Source organism: Microtus ochrogaster, linkage group LG9, assembly GCF_000317375.1.
Source record: "Microtus ochrogaster isolate Prairie Vole_2 linkage group LG9, MicOch1.0, whole genome shotgun sequence".
Classification (NCBI taxonomy): Eukaryota; Metazoa; Chordata; class Mammalia; order Rodentia; family Cricetidae; genus Microtus; species Microtus ochrogaster.
In genome coordinates, this window is record NC_022034.1 from 26,640,284 (window position 1) to 26,663,227 (window position 22,944).

Below are 22,944 nucleotides of genomic sequence, written 5' to 3' on the forward strand. Positions count from 1 at the left end.
TGCCAGCCACAGACATGCTAATGTGAAGAGAGAGCCTCTGGAGGCTGCAACCTTGGACAAAGAACCACAGGCATCTTCCCCAGGGAAGAGCACACCAATAGGTTACTCAGTTCCAAATACTCAGCCCTGAGAATATAAACACAGGTAACAGCACACAGACTGAACAGGTTGTACTTCTGCATTAGGGATACACACACACCAATAATTAATAAAAGAGGAGACAATGAGTTTGAAAGAGAGCATGGAAGAACTTGGAGGGAAGAAAGAGAAGGGATAAATGATAATAGTTATAATCTCCAAAATAATTTTGAAAAGAACATAAATTCTAAAATGTTTAATCTAGGCAGTGGTGGCACATGCCTTTAACCCCAACACTAGGCAGGCAGAGGCAGGTGGAGCTCTTGTGAGTTCAAGGCCAGCCTGGTCTACAAAACAAACAAACAAACCTGAGATTTGAGTTAAACCCCTGAGATTTAAAACGTTGGCAGTAGGAGAGCAGGGAGCTAAAACATGATTTAAAGGCAGCCAAGGCAGGTGTGTGTGCTCATTAGATCTCGTGAGATTGACATAAGCCTAGACATGGCTGGGAAGAGGGATTCTTAACTGAGGAGTGGCCTCCTTCAGGTTGGTCGGTAGATTCTTGACTGTGAACCCAGGCCGGAGGGGCCAAACCCACTGTGGGCGGTGCCATCACCGGGACAGGTGAGCCTGAACCCTGTAAGACTAAAGGAAGTAGTTGGGCAAAGCAGCTGTGGTTCCTGCTTCAGGCTTGTGCCTGGCTTCAGTTGACCAGAGGCTATAACCTGTCAGGTGGAGACAGCCTTTTGCTCCTGAGTTGCTTTAGGCAATGGTGTTTATCACAGCCACAGGAGGCACACAAGGACAATGGTGCACGCAGGTCACTGAAAATGAAGCCATTTCAAGACTTTCGGTTGAAAGTGTGCATTTCCTTTTCCTTAAGTTCTGGGTAAAACAAGGAACGTTGCTTCCATGGTTACCGAAGTAACAGTGCACATAAAAGGTGTAATACCGAGCATGTGCTCTATGTGCCTACATGCATACAGGTAGCCACATGGCTATCCAATTTCTTTATCCCAAGTAGCCTAGATTTTTGAGTGTCCTAGATAAATTTGTGATTCTAATTTCATGGTTCTCCCCATTAGCGCAATCTTGCTGGAAGATCCTTTGGAGAGCTTGCCTAAAGTTTTAGTCTGAGTTAGAAACAAGAATACTCCATTTTAAGGAAAAGTTCCCAGGAATTTTATGTGTGTCTATATTTTCACTGTAATTCAATCTTCCATTAGTTCATTCTGTTTATTTACCCACTGATCATGTATTTCATGACATGAATTTTGTTCTGATGTGTGATAGATATGGTTCCCAACTGGCTCCTTTGCACCTGCCTTGTTTATACTCTATTATGTCAGCTACTTTATGACTCACTGCCCCTAGATGCTGCCAGTAAAACTATGGGAACAACACTGCTTTCAACTTCAGCCTGAGACACTAAAATGTGACCATTATATATGGCAGCTGTATTCCCCAGGTCTCACGCTGAGATCTACATTTAAGACTGCTGGCAGGACACGGGTGCAGTGCACGGTGGTGGTGTGCGCTTTTAATCCCAGCACCCAGGAGGCAGAAGCAGGTGGGATCTTTCTTGGTGCGTGCGGCAGAATTGTGAATCATGTTTTAAATAAATGCTGATTGGCCAGGCAGGAAGTATAGGTGGGTCAACCAGACAGGAAGTAGAGGCGGGGCAATGATAACAGGAGTATTCTGGGAAGAAGGAAGCTCTTCTCCTGAGTCCTGCCCAGACCACCAAAGAAGCAGGATGTGACCTACCCTGCTGAAAAAGGTACTGAGCCATGTGGCTAACAAAGATAAGAATAATGGGTTAATATAGGTTAGAAGAGTTAATACGAATCCTGAGCTAATGGGCCAATCAGTTTATATCTAATGTGTAGACTTTCTGTGTGATTTTCTTTGGGGCTTAATGACTGTGGGAAATGGGCAGGACAGAAACCCCACAACAAGCCAGGCCCCTCATCTCTTAGTTCAAGGCCAGCCTGGTCTACAATAGCTAGTTCCAGGATAGGCTCCAAAGCTACAGAGAAAACCTGTCTTGAAAAACCAAAACCCAAAACCAACCAACCAAACAACAATAACAAAAGACTGCTGATGGGTCTGGCTGGCATTTTACATTCCGTTCCGGCATGAGAACTTAACATGGATCCCTCAACTATCCACTATTGTCTATCACAGCAAGCAATACAATCCAAAGGTACAGTTCAGTCAGCTGATCTTCAAGGAATGTCTGCAATTGGTGCTGGTATTAGGATCTCAATGGCTGTCGCTCAGAGAGTGACATTTCACTGTCAAAATTCCCTTTTTGGTAGTTTATAAACAATTTAAGGTTATTGGCCAGCCCCATAATGTGTTTCTCAGGAGTCACTTCCTGCCAGATATGGTACATCCCTGTAATCTACGCACTTGGGAGACAGAGGCCGGAGAATTAATTCAAGCACATCCTTGGCTAGACAGTGAGTCTGAGGTCAGCCTGAGGTACATGAGACTCTGTCTCAAAACACACACAAAAATAAAATGTTTCTACCTGGAAAGAGCTTGTTTGCCTGAACTTCCTGTCAGCCCAGCCTCTGCTTCAGCGTTTAAATATTAATCCAGTTCAACAATTCTAACGTTCAGGGTGCAACAAAAATCTTGCAGTAAGGATGAGGCAGAAGGCAAGCACTCACAGTGTGCAAAGTGTGCAAGGACTCACAGTGTGCAACAGTGCGCGAGCACTCAGTGTGCAGCAGTGTACGAGCACTCACAGTGTGTAAGCACTCACAGTGTGCAGCAGTGCGCAAGCACTCAGTGTGTAAGCACTCAGTGTGCAGCAGTGTGCAAGCACTCAGTGTGTAAGCACTCACAGTGTGCAGCAGTGTGCGAGCACTCACAGTGTGCAGCAGTGTGCAAGCACTCACAGTGTGTAAGCACTCACAGTGTGCAGCAGTGTACGAGCACTCACAGTGTGCAGCAGTGTACGAGCACTCACAGTGTGCACCACTATGCTTTCAGGTTTCCTATGCTGGGAAAGAACCCGGGGGTCTGTGCACTGTCTGTGCACTCTAAGCCCGCATGTCTATACACCCTAAATGCTTCAAGGGTCTGACCTGGTGTCTACACACTTAGGACTAAAAAGGACACAATGGACATTTCAGTAGCACTTTCTATAAAAAGAATGCTTTATTCAAAAATAGGGTCTTTTCAAAAAAGAGAAAACTCTTATGTACAGTTCCTCGGCTTAGAAACAGTCAACAGCACAGTAAGAGAGATAGGGATTCTAAAATTATGATTCTGAACATGCGGTACTGCAGTCTTTCCCCACCACACTCCGGTCATTCGCGTTTTTAAGGTCGTGGATTCCTTCCTCCATTCCTTCCTCCCCTATGCCACCCTTCCCAGAAGACACAGACATGGCAATGGCTTGGCAGTGCAAAGTTCACGATGTGATTTAAAGAAAACAACATGGTTACTGCCTCTTAAATTGGGGACTCTAGGTATCTTCTTACAGAGTCAATGTTTTTACAAAGATCTCAAAGGAAATTTAACATTTTCTAACATTCAAAAGTTTTACTGTTTGTATTCACAAGCAAAATCAGAGTAATTAAAAAAAACAAAACCAAAACGTGACTTCAAAGAAATTGCAAGGCAGTATTTTGGACCATGCCTTCATGCTCGGCCAGAGGGGAGTCGGTAGGGTGGTGGAGGAGAGCCCTCGGACCCTGGTTTCTGGGAGTGCAGCCAGGTCCGTACTGACAGTGATTTCAGGAAAATCCGAAGCCTTGGCCCGTTCACCAGAGTTCCACCTTCGGAGACTTCTGCTTTCATCTATACAGTCCTGGCCACCCTGACCAGGAAGACAGCCAAGGGAGGAACGGTGGGCTGCTTTTTAATTTTACATTGCTTAATAATCAGAGAAGTGCTGCAGCCAATAAAGGTCACTCATTTACAAGTAAACTATACAACACAGGCCATAAAAATAATGGAACTCGTGAAACCGAAAGCCTTGAACTTGATTCAATGAAAATGATAGGAGCAGTAATTCTGAGTGTTTCCCGTCTTCTTGAGTAATCAAACTGCACCAGTCCTTTCTTTCCTTCCTTTCCGGGTGGACTGAGTCATCAGCTACGTCATTTCCTCTAGGGTCCCCTATCCAGTAGGCCCCGAAATGGTCCTTTCAGTGATACCTCAGGGACAAATGCAAACTGCCTGCCAAGAGTAACTATCTGTCAAATGTAAGTTAGCTGTCATTCTTCACATAAATAGCATCTGTAAAGAATAAAATGAAATTGCCAACGGACTTATATGAGGCAAATTTACAGCGCTCTTAACAAAAACCATTGGCCAACTTCATAAGGCCATATATGGAAAGATTACCTATAAAACAAATTGTCATCCAACACATTTTAATAATTAAATAGTTAAATATGACACTGGATCAAAAATGATCCCAGACTGTGAAAGGACTAATCCCATTAGTCCCACAATTTGATGAGGCCATCCCAGCCACATGTGATGACCTTGGACGTCTCATGGGGGTGCCACACTGCACCTATGCACACTTTATCGTGGGCTTTAAACCGACTGTAGAGTTTTGTGGTCTTCCAGTCCCAAATGTTTAGTTTTCCATTTCCATCTCCTGAAATCACATAGCTGCAACAGAACGAAAACAAATCACAATTATTCGCCCACCTTACCCTGGTGAAACGATGCAGAGACAGCGCCCGTGTTTTCACCCTAAGAAACGTGAAGGTACAGAGCTCAGAGAACAAGCACACGCGCAGTCTGCCGCTGGCCATCTCCAGTCCCTCCCTCCGATAAGCTGCCAGCCTAAGAGCTAGGAAGTTATTTTTCACCAAGGAGACAGGACGAGCACACAGAGGAACGTGTTTCTCAGGCAGCCAGTGAGCATGTTAGGTACACTGTGCTGCAGTGAACTCTCAACAGTTTCAGCTTCAATTTGCTCTGAACATGTCGAAGGCTGAGTCAGAAATAGGAATCTGAGGCCTAATTACCAAGCTAAATATAGAAAGTCACTGGATATCTGAATTCCTCTACCAATATATTTTTAACTAAGAGGAGGAAAGTGAATGCAGAAATTTCACTCTTGTGACCTAGAAATATACAAAAGCTACATTTCTGTTTTCAGTGTAGACAAATTGAAGTCTGTCCAACACTAATGGGGAATTCTCCTGGTATCCATTCAACCACAGTGACACAGACAAACAGAAAATCACGGCAATGCAGGCAGGAATGGATTAGGTAACAGTTAAAGGCATAGGCCTAAGCAGTATTATAGACTGATGAAGACCCTGCAGAAAAGTCAAAATGTAATTTCCATAGCTTGTTCTTCCCTTTATGACTGCCCTGTCAGTTTGAAAGAGTACCCAGTCCTCGAGCACTGACACAGGTCCCAGTGGTTTGTGAAGTATTGCTACTGAACAGCACTGTACCATCCCATCACATGTGAACAGGAAGGCTTAACTTACCTCATGTCCGGTGAGAAGTCGACCTGACAAGCGTAGCCTGCTACCATGTGACCTTTGAAAATTTTCTTCTTATTTAATCTGAATCTGTTCTGGGCTCCAAAAATTAAGATTTGGTTATCCATTGACTGGCATGCAAGCCATTTCCCTGTAAAATGAGTAAGTGGCATATTTTAGAGGAAGATTTAACTATTTTTTAAAGTTTATTTTACATATACTAGCTTTCATTACTTTTGTGCTCAAGTGCTTTCTAATAGCAGAAAAGCAATTCCTCTGGCACCGGGAGAGCGCACCAGTCAGGTATTGGCAAGAGGCATTTTTACCTACAGCACTGGACCCCACTCCCGTGTTCCCATTGTCTCGGAGAACTCCTCACATGGAGCTTTGACTGCTTAAGAACAAGGAAACAATTCCAGAGCTTGGTGCCAACAGAACTAAGTTACTAATAAAACATGCTAAGTGGAATTATTTTATAATAACTCCAGACAACAGAACTACAGAATAGAATAGATCTATGGGAAGCACCAAATCAAAGAGGATTAGCAAGACCGCAGCGACTGTTTCTCAGAGGGTGTGCTGCTGCATCTACACTGGAGTCTGGAGCCCCAGGCCCTAAATACCATTTCCTAGCATCTTAGACACTTGTAAGGATTACCCAGGGGACAGTCCCAGCACTGCCTATGTGAGGGGAAGACTTGTCCAAGACTGGAATCCTAACAACAAAGGTGCATACGGGGACTGACAAAGTGCTATGTAGGGCTTGTGTGTCTCTAAGAATGACAGGGTTCTTGCCAACCGTCACCAAAGAGGGGCAGACAGAGGGGTGGGTTCTTCCTGTCCTGGGTCTGCCCCCAGAATAGCTCTGAAAACACTCACTTTACAGCACCACCAGAGCTAGACAGTATCAGTACGCCTGCAGCACAATTACCTGCTACTTAAAAGACAATGGATTAGCCAATAGGAAACTGTATTGATTTTTTTGTTTTGTTTTGCTGAAGAAAATCTTTTGGAGATGCAGTTTTCCCTCCCACAATCCGCTGTATCCTTTCTTTTCAACTTGGGCCCTGCAAAATGGCTTCCACAAAGAGGAGTGGAGAGAAGGGCCTCTGCCATCAACAAGAATCCATCATTAGGGCTGGAGAGACCACTTGGTGGTCAAAGCACTGCATGCTAAAGGCCCCGGTTCATTTCCCAGCACCCACATGGCAGCTCACAGCTGTCTGCAATTCCAGTTTCAGACATCTCACACAGACATACATGTAGACAAAACACTAATACACACACACACACACATACACGCACACACGAACACACCATCAACACCCCCAAGTGCATCCATGCAGTGAGTGGGCTGCATCAAGTGTGACCCCTGGGCAGTCAAAGACAGAAACTTGCCATGAAGGAAACGGGGTTCCAGATGTGAGCCCCGATAGATACCAGCTCAACAAGGCCGTCTGAGCCAGAGGGATGAAGTTCTGTATCATATCTGCGCATGTTTATCCAGAGTGGAATGAGGACAAGGGCTCAGACAAGCTATCTACTGCGATAACCTATTTCTGCTACCCCAGTCAAACCCTAAAGGAAATGAGCATGAGAACTAACCCTGAGTGTCAAATAGGGCTGTAAAACTGCTTTAAAAGCCCTATTACAGGAAAATCACTAAAATGTTCTCATTTTGAAGAATCAGACCAAAATTTCCTATTCCCTTGAAAGAAAAGTTCTTATTAAATGATTTATTGAACCTGATTTGTGTTGGAAGGAAAATTATTAAAAACTAACAAACAAAAAACAACTGTCAGAAATCCTTAATGTTAACTGTAAATCACTGACTCTTTTATTTTTTCAAAACAAGAGAGTGGGTGAGGTGATTCACATATGAAAACCAGTAATTACTCCTGCTACTGAAAAGGTTTCCTTACACAAGTACGGCAACATCCTGATTCCCTGCACGGAGTTCTCCAGTTCCTATGAATCCAGCAATTACTCTGTGTCTTAGAAGCTCATTTTAGAACACATTCTGTGTTCCAACTCACCATTTGGAGACAAAGTCACTGCAGGCATTGAGTGCATGCTGGGCTCTGCTATGTACTTAAAATCCACAGGGATATCCCTAAAAATTGAAAATAGCATACATGTTAGAATGAGTAATTCACCAAAGCACATTTAGAAGAATTACCCAAATGTACCCAAATACAAGCAACTTGCTTTTCATTGAACTTCCAGCATGGAGTTTATTATGAAATAGCTTTTATTTTACAAATGACTTTCCATGAAAATTATAATGCTGTCAGTAGTTCTAGTTTCTAGTTATGAGACTTAAACTTTGGCCCTTATTACTAAATATCCCTTAGTGATGAACTCATCTTAAAAGGTACCACGGGAGGCAGAAGAGGGTGTCTGAGCAAGCCTATGAGGAGCGTTTTCATCTGCCAGCCGACCTCACCTATTACCTTGTGAGCAGGTGGAAGTGAGTGTGGAGGACAGACAGAGCTGTAGGGACCCATGTGCTACCTTCATCCACCCAGAAAAATGACCCAGGCCGCAGAGATGAAGTGCTTGGTACCAAGCCTCTTTTCAGTTTACATGCAAAGTATTTCTAAAGTGTACAGTCCAGGACAAAAAGCAGAGTACAGAACAGTGAAAAACTCATCTGATAAAAATGCCCCAATATAAAACAAAATTCTCAAGTATTCACTTAAATTGAGAGCCAAATTGTACTAAGTACCTTTTCGTTGTCATTATTTTTTTTTTTAATAAAAATTACTTGGAAATTCTGAAAGGGGTTTGGACACGGCTGCTCCCTCTGCGGCTGAAGTAAACTGACTGGGACATGGAATCTGACGAGCAGCATGGGTGAAGAGCGAGTGCAGTCCTAGGGTACGACTCAATACTGCCAATACTTTGCTTAACTGGAAAATAATCACACTTCACTTCATGTATGGATTTCTCTGTCATTTACCCAACATCCAGAAGAGACAGATGACCAGAGGGAAAGGGTCTCCTGCAACCACGGAAGGACGGGAAGTGACATCACGTTTCTAAGCGCAGTGAGAAGCGACTTTCAGAATGATCCTCCAAGTTTTTAAAGACAATTCATGTCCCCCACCTTTGTATTTATCACTAGTATGTAGTGACTTTTATAAGATGGATTGAAAGAGCACTTTCTAAATTAATCAACCATATTTTAGGTCCACATCTTTAGTAAACACAGCAAAAGTACTCATGCCCTATTTCAGGGACGCCAGGTACAATCAGCTCTAGACAGCGGTTCCCAAGGGTCGGAGTCAAGTGACCCTTCACAGGGCTGCATATCAGATATTTACATTATGATTCATATCAGCGGCAGAATTACAGTGATGAAGTAGCAATGAGATAATCTTACGGTTGGGTCAGCACCACATGAGGAGCTGTGTTCAAGGGTCACAGCATTAGGAAGGTTGAGAACCACTGCTCAAGAACAGAACTGAATCTACACTACCCTTGGAACTTCATATTTCTGCAAAAATTCCTGCTAGGCATAGTTAAACGTCATAAACACAGATTCACTTTCCTACTAGATACTGTGACTCAATTGTAACAAAGTTGGAGCTGATTTCAGATCATCTGGTTTGGAAATGAACGGATCAATAGCCTGGCATTTTAAAACTAAAAGATAAACAGCAATGCTGATTCATTTCTGTATTATTTCCTTTAAAAGATATTTTACCAAAATAAATACTTTTCATTAAAGACAAAAACAAAACCACCGTGCCTACTATCAGGCTTTCAACTGATTCTCAGGCCACAGTTGCTGGTATCTACCGTACCCCAATTCTCCTTCTCAAGGACATTAGCAGTTGTTTGTATAACACTGTGAAAGAAAGCCCAGCTTCCTTTGGTTGTTTTCTTTTAGGTCTTTATTTTTATGTGTGTGGGCATCTTGTCTGCATGTATGTCTGCTTGGTGTGCGCTTGGTGCCTATGGAAGACAGAAGAGGGCATCCAATCCCCTGGATCTAGATACAGACTATTCTGAGCTGCCATGTAGGCAGTGGGAATTGAACCTGGGTCCTCTGGAAGAGCAGCTGGTGCTTTCAACCACTGACCCATCTGTCTGGTTCTTATACTCTATTATGGTGCTGTTCTACAATGAGGTGGAAGACATGTAAGTTTGGGAAAATGCCTGTGCCTGGGCTCAGCCCTGCTGTGAGCTTAAGGCCCTTTCTCCTGTGCTAGCGCCAGAATCTCCTGCGATTACTGCAGCAGAGGCTGCAGGAGATCCCGAGAGTCCCGAGTTGTTTGCTCTCTGTAGGCGGATGCAAGTTACTCCTCTCTGCAAGTCTCCCCAGTCACTCTCCCAGCCACAGAGCCACAAATCCAAGTTCTAGAATCAGTCTGACCTGTCGTTTGAGTTTTCACGTCCTGTACCTTAGGCAGATCACTTAAACCATCTTAGTGTCCTTATACAGGAGGAAGGAGAAAAAGGCTCCCACCCCCACATAAACGCACCTATCTCATGAGATGGCTTTGCACATGAAAGGGGTTGTATGACATGTGTATTCTAGTGACTGACACATAGGAAGCGCTAGCTCCACACCTAATTGTCATCAATGATAATAACATTAATGTATAGTCAATATGATAACAGGTGGTACCACACGGACACATGCAGCATGGCATCATTGGCAACAAGAGAGCAGTGTGCCTTTCAGCAGAGCTTCCTAGGAGTTCAGAGGGAAACAAGATGCTAACATGGCCACCTTAAGCTAATCAAAGCATTTTGAGAAAATACAAGTACCCAAAGCCCTCTAACTGGTATAGCACCTCAATATTAACTACCTTCTTACACCACTCTGCTTTCAATGATGGAGCTGGAACAGCATCTAGAGATACAAATGTCTGATTTTTTATCTGTTATATTGTTATTAAATGTTTGTTTAAGCAAAATCAAACCACTGACATCTCTCTGTCTTTGTCTATCACACACACACACACACACACACACACACACTCTGACATCTCTCTGTCTTTGTCTATCACACACACACACACACACACACACACACTTTGGTATCACGCTGGGGAGACTGTTACTAAGAGTGCTTGCTGTACAGTTTGAGGACCTGAGTTCAAATCCCAGCACCCATGGAATACAAGACTGAGAGGAAGACAACCTGGCATCCTTCTCTGACCTCTGCACACAAGTGGACAGGATGTGCAAGTACGCACACACCATGTGCATCTGCCCCAAACCAAGCTAAACCATCCAAACAAAAACACTGGTGTTTACATCATATTTTCTGTAGAAAACAGCCTCCCTCCTCCTTTCTTTCACTGTGGGTGTTACACTCTCCCACTGAGAGCTAAATCTCTTAAAAAGCACCATTTCGGATGACAGACTTTAGCTTCAAACCATGACCCCTAAGGATGAAGCTGAAGGTTAAGATTAGATACAAAGTAGCCAATGTCCTTGGGGGTAATCTTGAAGGATATACTGTTGGTGTGCAAGTTGCATTAAATCTGAAATTACCTCGATTGTCTTAACAATGCCGAGGGCCTACTCAGCCCACTCCAGCTTCCATGGGAGTCAGTCTGAACTGGAAACCCTGGCTGGGGCTCAAGGCTGCTGGCTTTCTCTTAAATTACAACTTCTAGGGATGGGTGGGAAGGTGCACTTTTGAGTCCTTGCAAGGCTGTGGTCTCCACTGAGCTGTGCTTTGTGTCTATAAAGACAAGCAGGGTTCCACCCAAGGACTTTCTTATTAAAAGAAAGATTACCACTTACTTATTTGCAACTAAATCATAAAACAATCATAATACTTAATGAAATCAGCTTAAGTATTTTTTTTTTTTTTTACTTAAGACAAACTTTTTTTTTTGGATAAAAGGAAAAAGTATTCAATACATTCTGATTATATTCAATAAGCCAAAGGCCTGTTTAAAGCTGATGAAAGGGGGCAACTTACAGCATGAATGATTACATAGCAGGCGGTAAAGCTCGGGTTTCTTCGGAGGCCAGGAGATTATGTGTGACCCTCATCTCATACACCTGCCTGTCATTCTGCAAAGACCAGCACGCTACCTAATAAAGAGTGTGAGGACCAGCGAGAAGACCTGGCGGGAAAGGCTGCTGTGCAAGCCTGAGTGTGAGCTCTAGACCCACCAGGGAAGAAGCACTGCCTCCACAGAGCTGCTCTTGACCTCCAATGGATGCAGGGAAACAAAGCCAACACTCACACACACACATACACACATACACATAAGAAATAAGAAATAAAACGAAAAAAAAATGTGTAAAGCCATGCTAAGACAGTTATCACAACCACAAAACCAGCAGTTCAAATCCATGCACTTTGAAGGATTCTCCAAAGACTGTGAAGGACAGTATGTTTAGATTTCAATTTCCAAATTGTTGGCACTTAAATAATCAAAACACTTTGGCTGGAAAAATAAGCAAATAGCTGCATATTATCAGGCTTTGACTTCGGCTATAAATTTTATTTTTTTATGTATTTATTTACTTGTTTTATGAAAGTCAGACATTTTACCGATGGAAACTCACCATTCCCAAACTCTTAGGCTCTTATCGTCAGATGTACTCACAAATCTTCGATTCTCATCAACAAACACAATGGTGTTGACAGCTCCCAAATGCCGGTCATACTCCTGGACAATCTCTCCGCTGCGGATGTCCCACTGCGCAGCGACAGCAGAGAAGGTACAGACAGGTGAGGACTCTAACAACAGCAGACTATACTTGGGAACCTAAAGGCTCTAGTGCCCCATGTTCATGAACTGACTGCTTCTTTCCAAGCACATGCGAGGACCCTCAAAGTAGCAAGCATCAGTGGTGGATGCTCTGTTCTCTTCACCAGTCCTAACAGATACACTAGAGAGAGGCGAACCTACCTGCACGATCTTTTTGTCAGACATCCCAGCCACAAAGAGATTTTGCTTGTCTTCATCAGGATTGAACTTGACACAATAGGGTACTTTTCGGTTTGTAAATCTTGATATACACTGCCCTAAACCAAAGAGTCAAATTAAACAAGAAAAATAAATTTCACTCCTAAAGGATGACAATGGCGTGAAGATCTACTTAGAAGTCATGACGTACTGAATTTTGAGGAAGGGCAGCTTGCTTGCTCTTAAAACCACTACAATGGTAGTTTTCATAGATTTTTAATGGTTAAAATTTCTTTTTTCAGGAGTTGGGGAGATGGCTCAATCGGTAAGAATACTTTCTGTGCAAGTGTAAGCGCTTGAGTTTTGATCACCAGCATCCTGTAAAGGGGCAGGCAGGGCTCTGCATGTCTGTAAACCCAACACTGGGAGGCAAGGACACATGGATCCTGGGAGCTTGCTGGCCAGCCAGTGCAGCAAAACTGGTTAGCCCTCAGTTCAATTGAAAGAAATCAAAGAAATAAGGTGAACACACACACACATGCATGCATGCACACACACACTAGCATATACAATTTTCCCCAAAGTAATGCATCACTAGTTACAGAGATAGATCTAATTACATCAATGCATGGACTATTATGAGCAGCAGAAAACATTAAGGTATAAGCCAGGAGAGTGTGTATCAGATGTGAAGTTGGGTGAAGAGTTAGAAATGAAGAGAGATTATGGTGTGATCCTATCTACAAGGTTAAGAACAGGCATGGGGCCTGTGGTGACAGACGCTCTGTGGTTGCTGGAAGTGGGTGCACACTAGGAAAGGGCATAAGACTCCACCGCACGCTGCACGCTGCAGTGTTCTATGTCTTGATCTTGAAGTGTCTAAAACAAATTTGCACAAGTTTATTATTTTAAAAAATTGCTGAACACCTGTGCACTTAACATTTTATGTGTATCTTAATTTTTAAGAGCTGTAGGATGGTTGCCTTTTAGCTGTGAGGTCACTAGCTCAGTCTACACTGACGCGAGGGTGGAGCCCAGGCAGGAGCAGCTCCAGAGGATGGCAATGTGTAGTCAAAACTGAGAGCAGCGACAAGCAAGGTGAGGAACCTGGGCTGGAGTCAGTACGACCTTGGATTGAACCAATTCTGCCACTTACTCGACCTGCTTCTGAGAAGCCTATGTTCATGGGCAGTTCCTCACCTGTAATGCAAGACTAGCACATACCTTGTAGGGGCGTGCTAAAGTCAAATTACAGATACCAGCATATGCTCAGCACAGTCAATGTCCAGTAAACATTATTTCTTATGATTAACTTGGCAAAAAAGTCACAGTTTTTTTATTTTTTTTTATTTTTTTAATTTTCAGACTGGGCCATGCTCTGTAGCCCAGGCTGGTCTCTAACTCAAGGTCTTCCAGCCTTAGCCTCCTGAATGCTGGGATTGTAGCTATGCACCTTCATTCCTGGTTCTACAAGATGTTTCCTAGTAATACACAATTACACCATCACAAAATACAGACATAATTAATATCACTGTATTAAGTAAAACCGGCCCATATGAGTTCAGATCTACATTATCAATTTGGGCAATTAAATTAAAGTTGCTTCTGATCTATGCAATGCCTATACTAGGAGATGTGGGGAATAGGGAGATCATTAGACAGTGGACAGAACGGTTTGTGTTTGTCCATCAACATGTCTGCAGGTGAGGATAATGCCTCCCAGGGAAAGCACCGGTTATACAGATGAGCGTCAATCTACACACACACTTGTGCTATCAGCTGACTTCTCAATAACGAGAAGCAGCAGCTGGAGAAGGCACCATTTCACCAGAGGGCCAGTCGTCCGAGTCCACAGACTGTTAGCTCAGGAGAGTAAGCCGTGCGCACTTACCCGTCTCGGTGTCCCAGAGCTTCAGGTACCGGTCATAGGCCGCGCTGAGGAACTGGGTGCCTGCGGTGTTGAAGCAGATGTCTCTCACAGCCTTACTGTGACCTAGAAGCAGAGCCACAGAAGCTGTGGTGAGATCAGTGCTCCTGGCATAAGCACCACCGAGGAGCACGAGGCAGTGACCTCATGGAAGCTGCCAGCCTGCACCCCAGCCCCATCTGTGCACATAGGCTCTGGGGTGACAGTTTGTCTTCCTTCACGAGGCTCTGCAGGTGGTTCTCACAGGTTACATTTTGCTAAGAACTCAGGGGAAAGGTGCAATTTTTAAAAATTTGTCGTGGCATCTTTTAATATGCAGTGCACACACTGACGACTAACCAGCCAAGAATTTATTGAGATCTAAAGTTCTAATTACTGCCAGTCAAAGAAATAGCTGAGATTTTGGAGGGGGGGGGGTCCCTTCCATATTGCTCACCATATTAGAAGTAAAAACAAAGTGTTCCAAACCTCAAGTGCAGGAGGTTGCAGCCCTTATCCAGTAATTGCCTATTTCTGAGATCACATTACTTAATTCCATAAAAATTGATTCAAAACCATGATGTTACCTCTATTTTTTAAAAGATGTTATCCTGGCACTAAATTAATTTCAGTTTTCCCTGATTACGCTTTCCCTGGATGTCAAACCTTGCCAGACAAATGAATCTTTTCAAAGTTTTTGAGAGAACTAAGATGTCATTAAACAAAAGCAGAAACATGCCCGTTTCTCACTATGACCAAGACACAAATGATTTCACACAATGTACGAGACTCAAACTGTCACCTGAGGGCTGCCTCCCAGAACCACCCCTTCCACAGAACTCCAGCTAGGCGGGTGCAGCGGAAGCGCCATGGCAACAAGCAAGTGTGAGCATGGCAATGAGCAGTCCCCCCTCCCCCCTGCAGAGGGGCTGTCTGTAGAGAATCCCAGTTTCCCCCTGAATTCTGGCAGTATGGGTGGGGCAGAGGAGAGGAAACCCGCTGCATCTGAGGGGCATTTTATTCCCCCGGACACAAGTGACGGTTTCCCTCAAAGTCCTGGGTGCTGGCGCGGTGTCTCGGTATCTATTTGCACAGAGAGCCCACACCGTAGCAGAGCATGGGAGAACAGACTCCCACTTTAATCTAAAAACAGAGCCACTGTGGCCCACAGCACTTCAGTGTGGTACAGTTAAATCTGGAAAAAGTAACAAGAGGCGACAAGGACAGAAGAGCTTGTCAGGCTCGGCCGGCACAGCTTGGCCTCCCTTTGGTCCGCTTCGCATCCTCAACCCCACTGTTCCTTCAGCTTCAGCTGCTAGCTCCCAACATCCTTCTAAAGCTATGGCTACTGTGTACTGGACATCTTCACAGCTGCTCAGACTCAACGGTCCCAAACCTTACGTTCCCTTCCTTGCTGAATGGCGCTACCACTCATCTGGCCAGCCGGGAGGTGTCTAAGGTCCCCACCGTCTATCACTCATGTCCTGTTGCTGAATCTTACTAAATTCTTTCTTCTGTCTCTGTGCTTTAGTTCAAACTCTCGCCATTTTGAAGAGAGACTAATAAAAATAACTGTATAAATTTATTTTCTTACTTCTAGGCTTGCCTATCAAAGTCTACTCCAGATTGCCACATCGTCTTTGTATAGTTCCGATCGCATTACTTTCCAGAAAGGGCAGGCTCTTCCCTGCCGTCAGGATTCAGTCTCCTCCATTATTAGTTCAGCTGGTTCTCCACAGCCTGGTCCGCTTCCACTTTTATCCACTCTTGTCCCTCTGCTATACCCAGGAACAGTTACCACACGTGCTCCCCCACAATACAGAACACGTTCTGCCCCTCTCACTTCCTAGTCCTCTCTGCCTACCTAAGAGTTTACTCCTTCATGACTCAGCTCAGTAGACCTGAGAATGTTTTCCTTCACATCAGGGCAGTAAAATTGCTGCTACTGATGTTATCTCTCTTGCAAAAGCTTTCCTAAACAGATTTATAGACAGGGAGAAAAAGAAATATTACCAATAAATGTTCTTAGACAGCGCCGGTCTCCATAAACTTCCCATAGCTGGAGAAAATAAAAAACACATGAAAATGTAAATATTTTCTATACGATGTTAGAAATTGAACCCATGACCTCATGTACTCTAAGCCACTAGCCCTGGGGATATCAGTCTTAATGCAAGTTTTTATCAATAACAACAGTCCTGTGCTAGCTATGTGTGTATATACATCTTTTGTAGGCACAATGGATTTAATTACTAAATATTGACTAGTTTGCCATTTTGAGTTATACTTTTGGGATACACACACACTTTATACTTGAAGAGGTATTTACATCAAGTATCAAACGGATTTAGCTGTATAAGGAGTTTATCTGGGTATTTTTATTTTCTTACTTTTTTCTGTATTTTACGTATTTTTCTATGAAGAACAGCTTTTACTTTTGTAACAAACTAATTGTAAAGGGATTAAGTGTTATAAGAACTGCTGTTATGTACCATTTTCATACTGAAGTATTTAAAAAGTACTATTCTGAAATAACATAGAATCTATATGAAAATATTATCTATGGCTCATAATTCTCATCATATCTAAAGCAGATATATACAAAGACTTCAAAACTAGCATCACTCTTGTCTCCCTCAATTCACCAATGATGCTAGTGCTCTAAGATCGAAAGCATTTTCTGGTCCCCCAATGCCAACCAGACAGAAGCCTCAGGTCCTGAACATGGCAGACAAGGACCTCTGGGACCTGCTCCCTTGCCTGGGACTGGAATTATTTTTTCCTCGTATATTTTATGCTCTGGCAACCACAATCCTGCTGTAGGTTTCAGAATTCATCATGCTGACTCCTTCTATTCATTTTCCCCAAGCAGACTCAACTCTCCCTGGGCCCTCCCTTCCTGGCCTTCCTGCTCAGGCATGCTTCCACTGAAGCCGGAATGTGCGCCCGTGCCTGCCTGCGTCACGGTTACTTACATCAACGTGAGACAGTCAGGACTTTCAAGCCTTCTATATTATAATCCCCCTGCATGTCATAGGTACCTACGAAATGCCTACAGGTGTGAGTTACATTCAATTTTGCTTTGTTTCTTGATCCAAGGGAAGATCATAATCTCAATGAAAGTTAAAGAAAATTAGGAGTTTTCTGAGAAACTGCTTTAGTCAGAGACAAAGCGTTTCTATTACAGACAAATGTCTAAATGACTGCTCCCAACAAATGCAGCGACTTTATATACTGGTAATACTTATCAGTGTTTAAAAAGGATAAATAAAGCCTTAACAATTTGACTCTCCAAGCTACAAGAATACTACAGGGCTGGGATTTACTGAACCACCACAATGATCCACAAAGATACTAACTATTCTTTAAACCGTAAGGTTTCAAAGAAGTTCCCTTTCTATTCGAGTTGACAAGAGTGGCAGCTTGTTGTTCCTGCCATGCACTCCACAGCAGGGAAGAGGCTAAGATGGATGCCCGAGAACAGGGTGGGAGAGGCTGAGGGCGGTGCTTCTAGCTGGTGTCCGGGCGGTCGGGAGTAAAGGATAAATTACACTGTCTACTCTCTGGACATGGGGTTTCCATCGCAGCCTTTCTTTCCTCAGTCAGTTACATATCCATAACCTCGATAAAAAATGCACTATTCCTGATTCAATATTTATGTGCCCAGTGCCAAAGTGATTGGATTACATCCTAATCAGCTGTCTGAGCTTTAAAAAGAGCCCAGCCAATTGGACCACAGAGCCATGTCTGACTCTACAAGTTTGGAAGCAGGCCATAAACAGCTACATACATAGGGCTTAACAGAAAACAATTAGCTTCTAATTGCCTAACAATCCCAATTTATTTCTGATTACTCAGACAGACCTCCCCAAAGTTCTGGCTCTGCAGCATTTCCCCTGGGTTCCTGAAAACTCACCTTAATTTTACAGTCCATGGAGCAAGACAGCAACAAATGTCCAGAAAGAGGAAACAGCCTGACCGCACTGACACCCTGGAAAAGAGACCTCATTACTGCCCTGAAGCATTCAAAGAGACAGGATAGTGCAAGCAACCTAATTTGTTATTTTTCTTTATTCCAAACATCATGTTCCGGAATAGCCTTTATCAGTGTTCCAAGAGGCCCTATCTTGACACTAAATTATTGAGGTCTTTTTATTTTAAACTTTAAATTTAATTTCCTTATGGTGAGCCAGTCAAAACTGCTACCTGCCCCACTTTTTGCCCTTCTTCTCTGAGGCTCCTTGCTCTCAGCAAAGCTTTGGAAACCGACACCTGGAACCCTGCAGCTGACAAACAGTACAAGCCTCTAGAGTGTGCGAATATCCCACTTTGTGTTGTTCTAAAATAATTTAAAATAAAATAATTTAAAATACAAACATTGCCTTGGATTAGGAAGCAAGGAGCACCTCCTGTCTGGTGCGGAGTCACTGGGGCTAAGTAGCAGACTCACTGCTGCCATCTGCCCTTCACTCACCGTGTGGTGCCAAGAGGAGGCAGATGGCACAGGAAGCTGGGGGAAGGAACAAGCAACAGGGTGGAGGATGGACACTGACCCACAAAGCTCACGTCACGAGCAACCTGGATGGCCTTGAAGACCGCTGGGTGGCCAATCCATGGAGGACTCTGCCAAGCCAATCTCACATTGACCCTGAGTTTGAGGCTCCTGTCCTGACTTTCCTGACCGACAGCTGAAGTTCCACATCGGCTTCCCTTTGTGTTTTATTGTGGGAACACTCACTCGCCTTACCTTTGTGTGTCCAGACCACACGTGAATTTGTTTTTTGGGAAGGTAACATTTTTCAGGTGGCACAGACGACCGTAGATTAACACCAACATCCTGAGGTATGTGAAGGTAGGACCTGCCTTGATAGTCATACATTTCTTTAACTAAAACAAAAAAAGTCAAAAGACAGCCATAAATAAACGTAAGTCATAGTCATGCAATCTGTACTCTTAAAGCAGTAGCAAATGCCAAGATCTAGCATTCTACTGAGACAGAGGGAACGCCACGCTGATGACGGTAAACACTAAGATCATGGGTTGGCGAAATCAAGCTCCTGTATTCCCTGCTATCATTACCATGAAAGGCAGTGTTTTAGTTTCTAGACACCCAGGAGGTATGAGACCGCTAATAAGATCTATAGCTCTCTCGCTTGGCTACACATTGCAGTAACAGAGACTTCACTGCAACACAATCACCACGAGGGATGGAAAGATAACCCTTAGGTCTTCAGAGTCACTGTTGAAGAACTGGAGCGAAAAAAGCCAAGGCAAAGCCAACAGAGAACAAGTGTTAGCTCTCCGTTCTCCACCTTCCCACTTTACCATCTGCTTCTGTTCTATCTGCCTTTCTCCATTTTCACAACAAACTTTACAAGAAAAGTTGCATGGGCGGCTTAGACCACTCATGGCCTGTTGTAATCTGAATTTATAACCACATGCATAAGGAGGGAAGCTGGGGTGTTTCCAGCAGAGCCTCCTGAACTGTATTGTAGCACTCCAGCAGGTCCACTGCAGCCTGGGACGTACCACATGCGTGCTCTGCACTGTGCATGCTGTCTCCCCGGAACATCACAGCGGCTGCAAGGACTCTTGGCTCCGATTTAACACTATCATATGCTATCATTGCAGGGTTTTTACTGCACGAAGCTTTGTGAGATTCTAGATACACAATAGTTTAATTTGGAAAACAAAGGTTTTCATTTTCCCTATGATCATCCTTACCGTGTATGCATCCAATTAGTGTACCTTTGGACCATGTTTGTCTGGTTTAAAAAGCTGCTTTTCCAGTGGTTGGTTTGAGCTTCATTGGAAATTACTAAGTGACTTCTGGCTTAGAATTAGGACAGAATTTCAAATCATCTCTGCAATGGTCCTAAATATTCGCCTGTCATTTTGTATTAGGTATTCATGCAGAGTGGTGTTCTCAGCATTGATGACTATAAAGTTAAATATTGACCAAGTCTGAAAAACATTAAAATGCATTCTACCTCCTGCAGTATCATTCAACCAAGATTTATTTCTTATGTAAAAATAAAGGAGTACATTGATTTCATTACTACGAAAACTTGTTTTCATCTTAAAAGAATGGTAAAATTTATATATCAAAATTTAAAATTTTCTGTAATGATCAGGTAAATGTTTCCTTTGTACGGCAGTCTCACATAACGACTGTATACACCACGGGTCACAGAGGGAGTTCTCAGGGGAAAAGGAGCCAGGAGTGGAACCAAATTTAAGTAGCCAACTTAAATTACAGAGTGTACCTACAGAAGCTGGCAGCGCGCCTGCACAGGCTAGGTGCTCAACAGTGCTGCCAGGCATTGCTTATGGTGGTCGTGGCATACAGCACTACCAGACTCCTTAGACATAAAACCCAAGTTTGTGAAGCTAAATGTGGCCTCCTGAACCCTAAGCACTTGGTGTGGCAAAACAGCATGGCCAGGACTGAATCATTCTCTAAGCTGGTCACCATTATGGAATTCCCCAACTGAAACTAATTCTTAATGAACAGATACATTAGGGGACATTCCTAAGTCTAGTAATCTCACATCTACTCCTATGGAAAACTGTTTTATGACAGTGATGATACAGGGACATTTATTTGGCTTGGGTTAAACAACTGATGCACCTAAGGCATTATTTTAGGAAAAAACTGACGGACCATTCAAGTTTCTTCTTTACTCTTTTTTAAAAATACCCACTGAGGGGCTGGAGAGATGGCTCAGAGTTTAAGAGCACTGACTGCTCTTCCAGAGATCCTGAGTTCGATTCCCAGCAACCACATGGTGGCTCACAGCCATCTGTAATGAGATCTGGTGCCCTCTTCTGGCCAGCAAGCATACAGAAAGACAGAACACTATAAACATAATATATAAATAAAATGTTTAAAAAGTAAAATAAAATACCCACTGATACTTATACAAAAATTATCTTTGCTTATCTTTAATCATACTACATTTCTTCTTTCATTCATATAAAGTCTATGTTAATTTCTGTAGGATGCAAATTATTCTTAATATAATAGTCACATAATAGCAGCCAACAATGAGAAGAACTGGCATTATACGGAACAAAAATAAACAGAGTAGATTTTCATGACAGTACAGACGTGAGAACTTCATTACCATGTAAGATTGTCTTCTCCTCCCCAGGTTTCTCCTCTTCCTGTTTGCCTTTCTTCTGCCTCTTCGCTGTGATTTCATCCAATTCCTTTTGTTCTTCCTAAGGAAACAAAGATGAGAACTTTGAATGAATGCCTGAATATGACTGTTGGTCATACACTCCCTATAAGGAGGTTTACAAATATTTCTCCTAAGATAGAGATGGATTACCTCTTATACTGATCACAAGCTGACATTAGACACATGCCTAGCAATATTTTTAAACTGATTTTATACACATGCACATGTAAAGTTCATACTTCTGGAACACCCAGAAATAAATTTAATGTGTTATGCTAATTATGCAAATAAAAAGCCAAGCCATCAGAAAATCTGGTATCAGAGGTCATTGAGTTTAAGAAGACAGGGTTGTTTGCAGCGAGTTGCTTTTACATCGTTATGAGGACATAAGCAACATTACAGATTTCAGATCAACTTTTTTGGGGAGAGCTGGGAAGGGGAAGACAGGCAAACAGCAAATCCTATCTACATAAACAAGTCAAGATAAGGCACCTAAAGTAAGCTGGAAGCATACCCATGTTACTAATTTATATACGGGCGTAAGCAACAGCCAGAATACAAATTCCTAAGGACAAGAGTTCCTTTATCTTGTCTATCACTGTGCTCCGGAACCAAGAACAGAGCCCAGCTCTCAGAGACTGGGCTACGGGCTAATTTTATTAAAAACTGGTTCCATAATCTATGTTAGTCAAAAGAGCACCGGGGAAAATACAGCAAAAAAAAAAAAAGGCAGATACAAATATTGTTGCAAAGAAAAGCAAAGAAATTTTATATTTTCTCAGTCAGCTAAGGCTGAGAAGTTTTGATGAGTCATGGGTCCTCTAGGGAAATCTCACATTTACCAACACAGATATGATTGACAAAAACAGAGCACACACTGGAACCGATGCTGAGAACATCAACGCTTACTTCTGAAGGTTTGGCCACATCTTTTTCATCCACATATTTTGCCCACGGTCCCAAGAAACCATCAATGTTAGATGCATCATTTTCTTTGAACTTTTTCCTCTTTTCTGTTTTCTTCTGACCAGTTTCAAATACAGTTAGACCTACATTAACAATAAACATGAACAGTAAGTGAGCAAGTCTATGTTCTTTAGAAATACCAGTATATAGGATTTTGCTTGGCTAAAGTAATTATGAGCAACCCAAACCAAAATCTGTCTGAAACTGCCATAGAGACCCACTCTTGTTGACAAGAAGAAATTCAGTATTTTGGGAAAAGATGTTGGGATGCTTTTCAAATTCTAACACTCTTTAAAGGACTTACAATGGTATAGCGACTCTTTTGGTTTCGGTTTTAGTTTCAGAGAGAAGTTTATCATCATTTAGCTTAAGAAGTAGAGAGAGGCCGGGCGGTGGTGGCGCACGCCTTTAATCCCAGCACTTGGGAGGCAGAGGCAGGCGGATCTCTGTGA

At 43.0% G+C, this 22,944-nt stretch overlaps 1 protein-coding gene across 2 annotated transcripts in view; it reads right to left on the reverse strand.

Moving 5' to 3' along the window:
* Positions 1-3,227: 3,227 nt before the first annotated feature.
* The window catches only part of Cdc40 (cell division cycle 40), a 52,954-nt gene continuing 33,237 nt past the window's right edge, over positions 3,228-22,944 (reverse strand). The window contains exons 5-15 of one of the 2 annotated variants that reach the window (XM_013352387.2): positions 22,436-22,575; positions 21,470-21,566; positions 19,090-19,229; positions 18,259-18,333; positions 16,356-16,401; positions 14,328-14,429; positions 12,440-12,555; positions 12,093-12,226; positions 7,586-7,662; positions 5,556-5,700; positions 3,228-4,719 (exon numbers count right to left, since the gene is read on the reverse strand). In XM_013352387.2, the coding sequence (XP_013207841.1) occupies positions 4,542-4,719; positions 5,556-5,700; positions 7,586-7,662; positions 12,093-12,226; positions 12,440-12,555; positions 14,328-14,429; positions 16,356-16,401; positions 18,259-18,333; positions 19,090-19,229; positions 21,470-21,566; positions 22,436-22,575 (1,250 nt within the window). In that variant the 3' untranslated portion in view covers positions 3,228-4,541. The remainder of the gene's footprint in view (positions 4,720-5,555; positions 5,701-7,585; positions 7,663-12,092; positions 12,227-12,439; positions 12,556-14,327; positions 14,430-16,355; positions 16,402-18,258; positions 18,334-19,089; positions 19,230-21,469; positions 21,567-22,435; positions 22,576-22,944) is intronic. The other variant, XM_005363558.3, reaches the window with a different exon arrangement.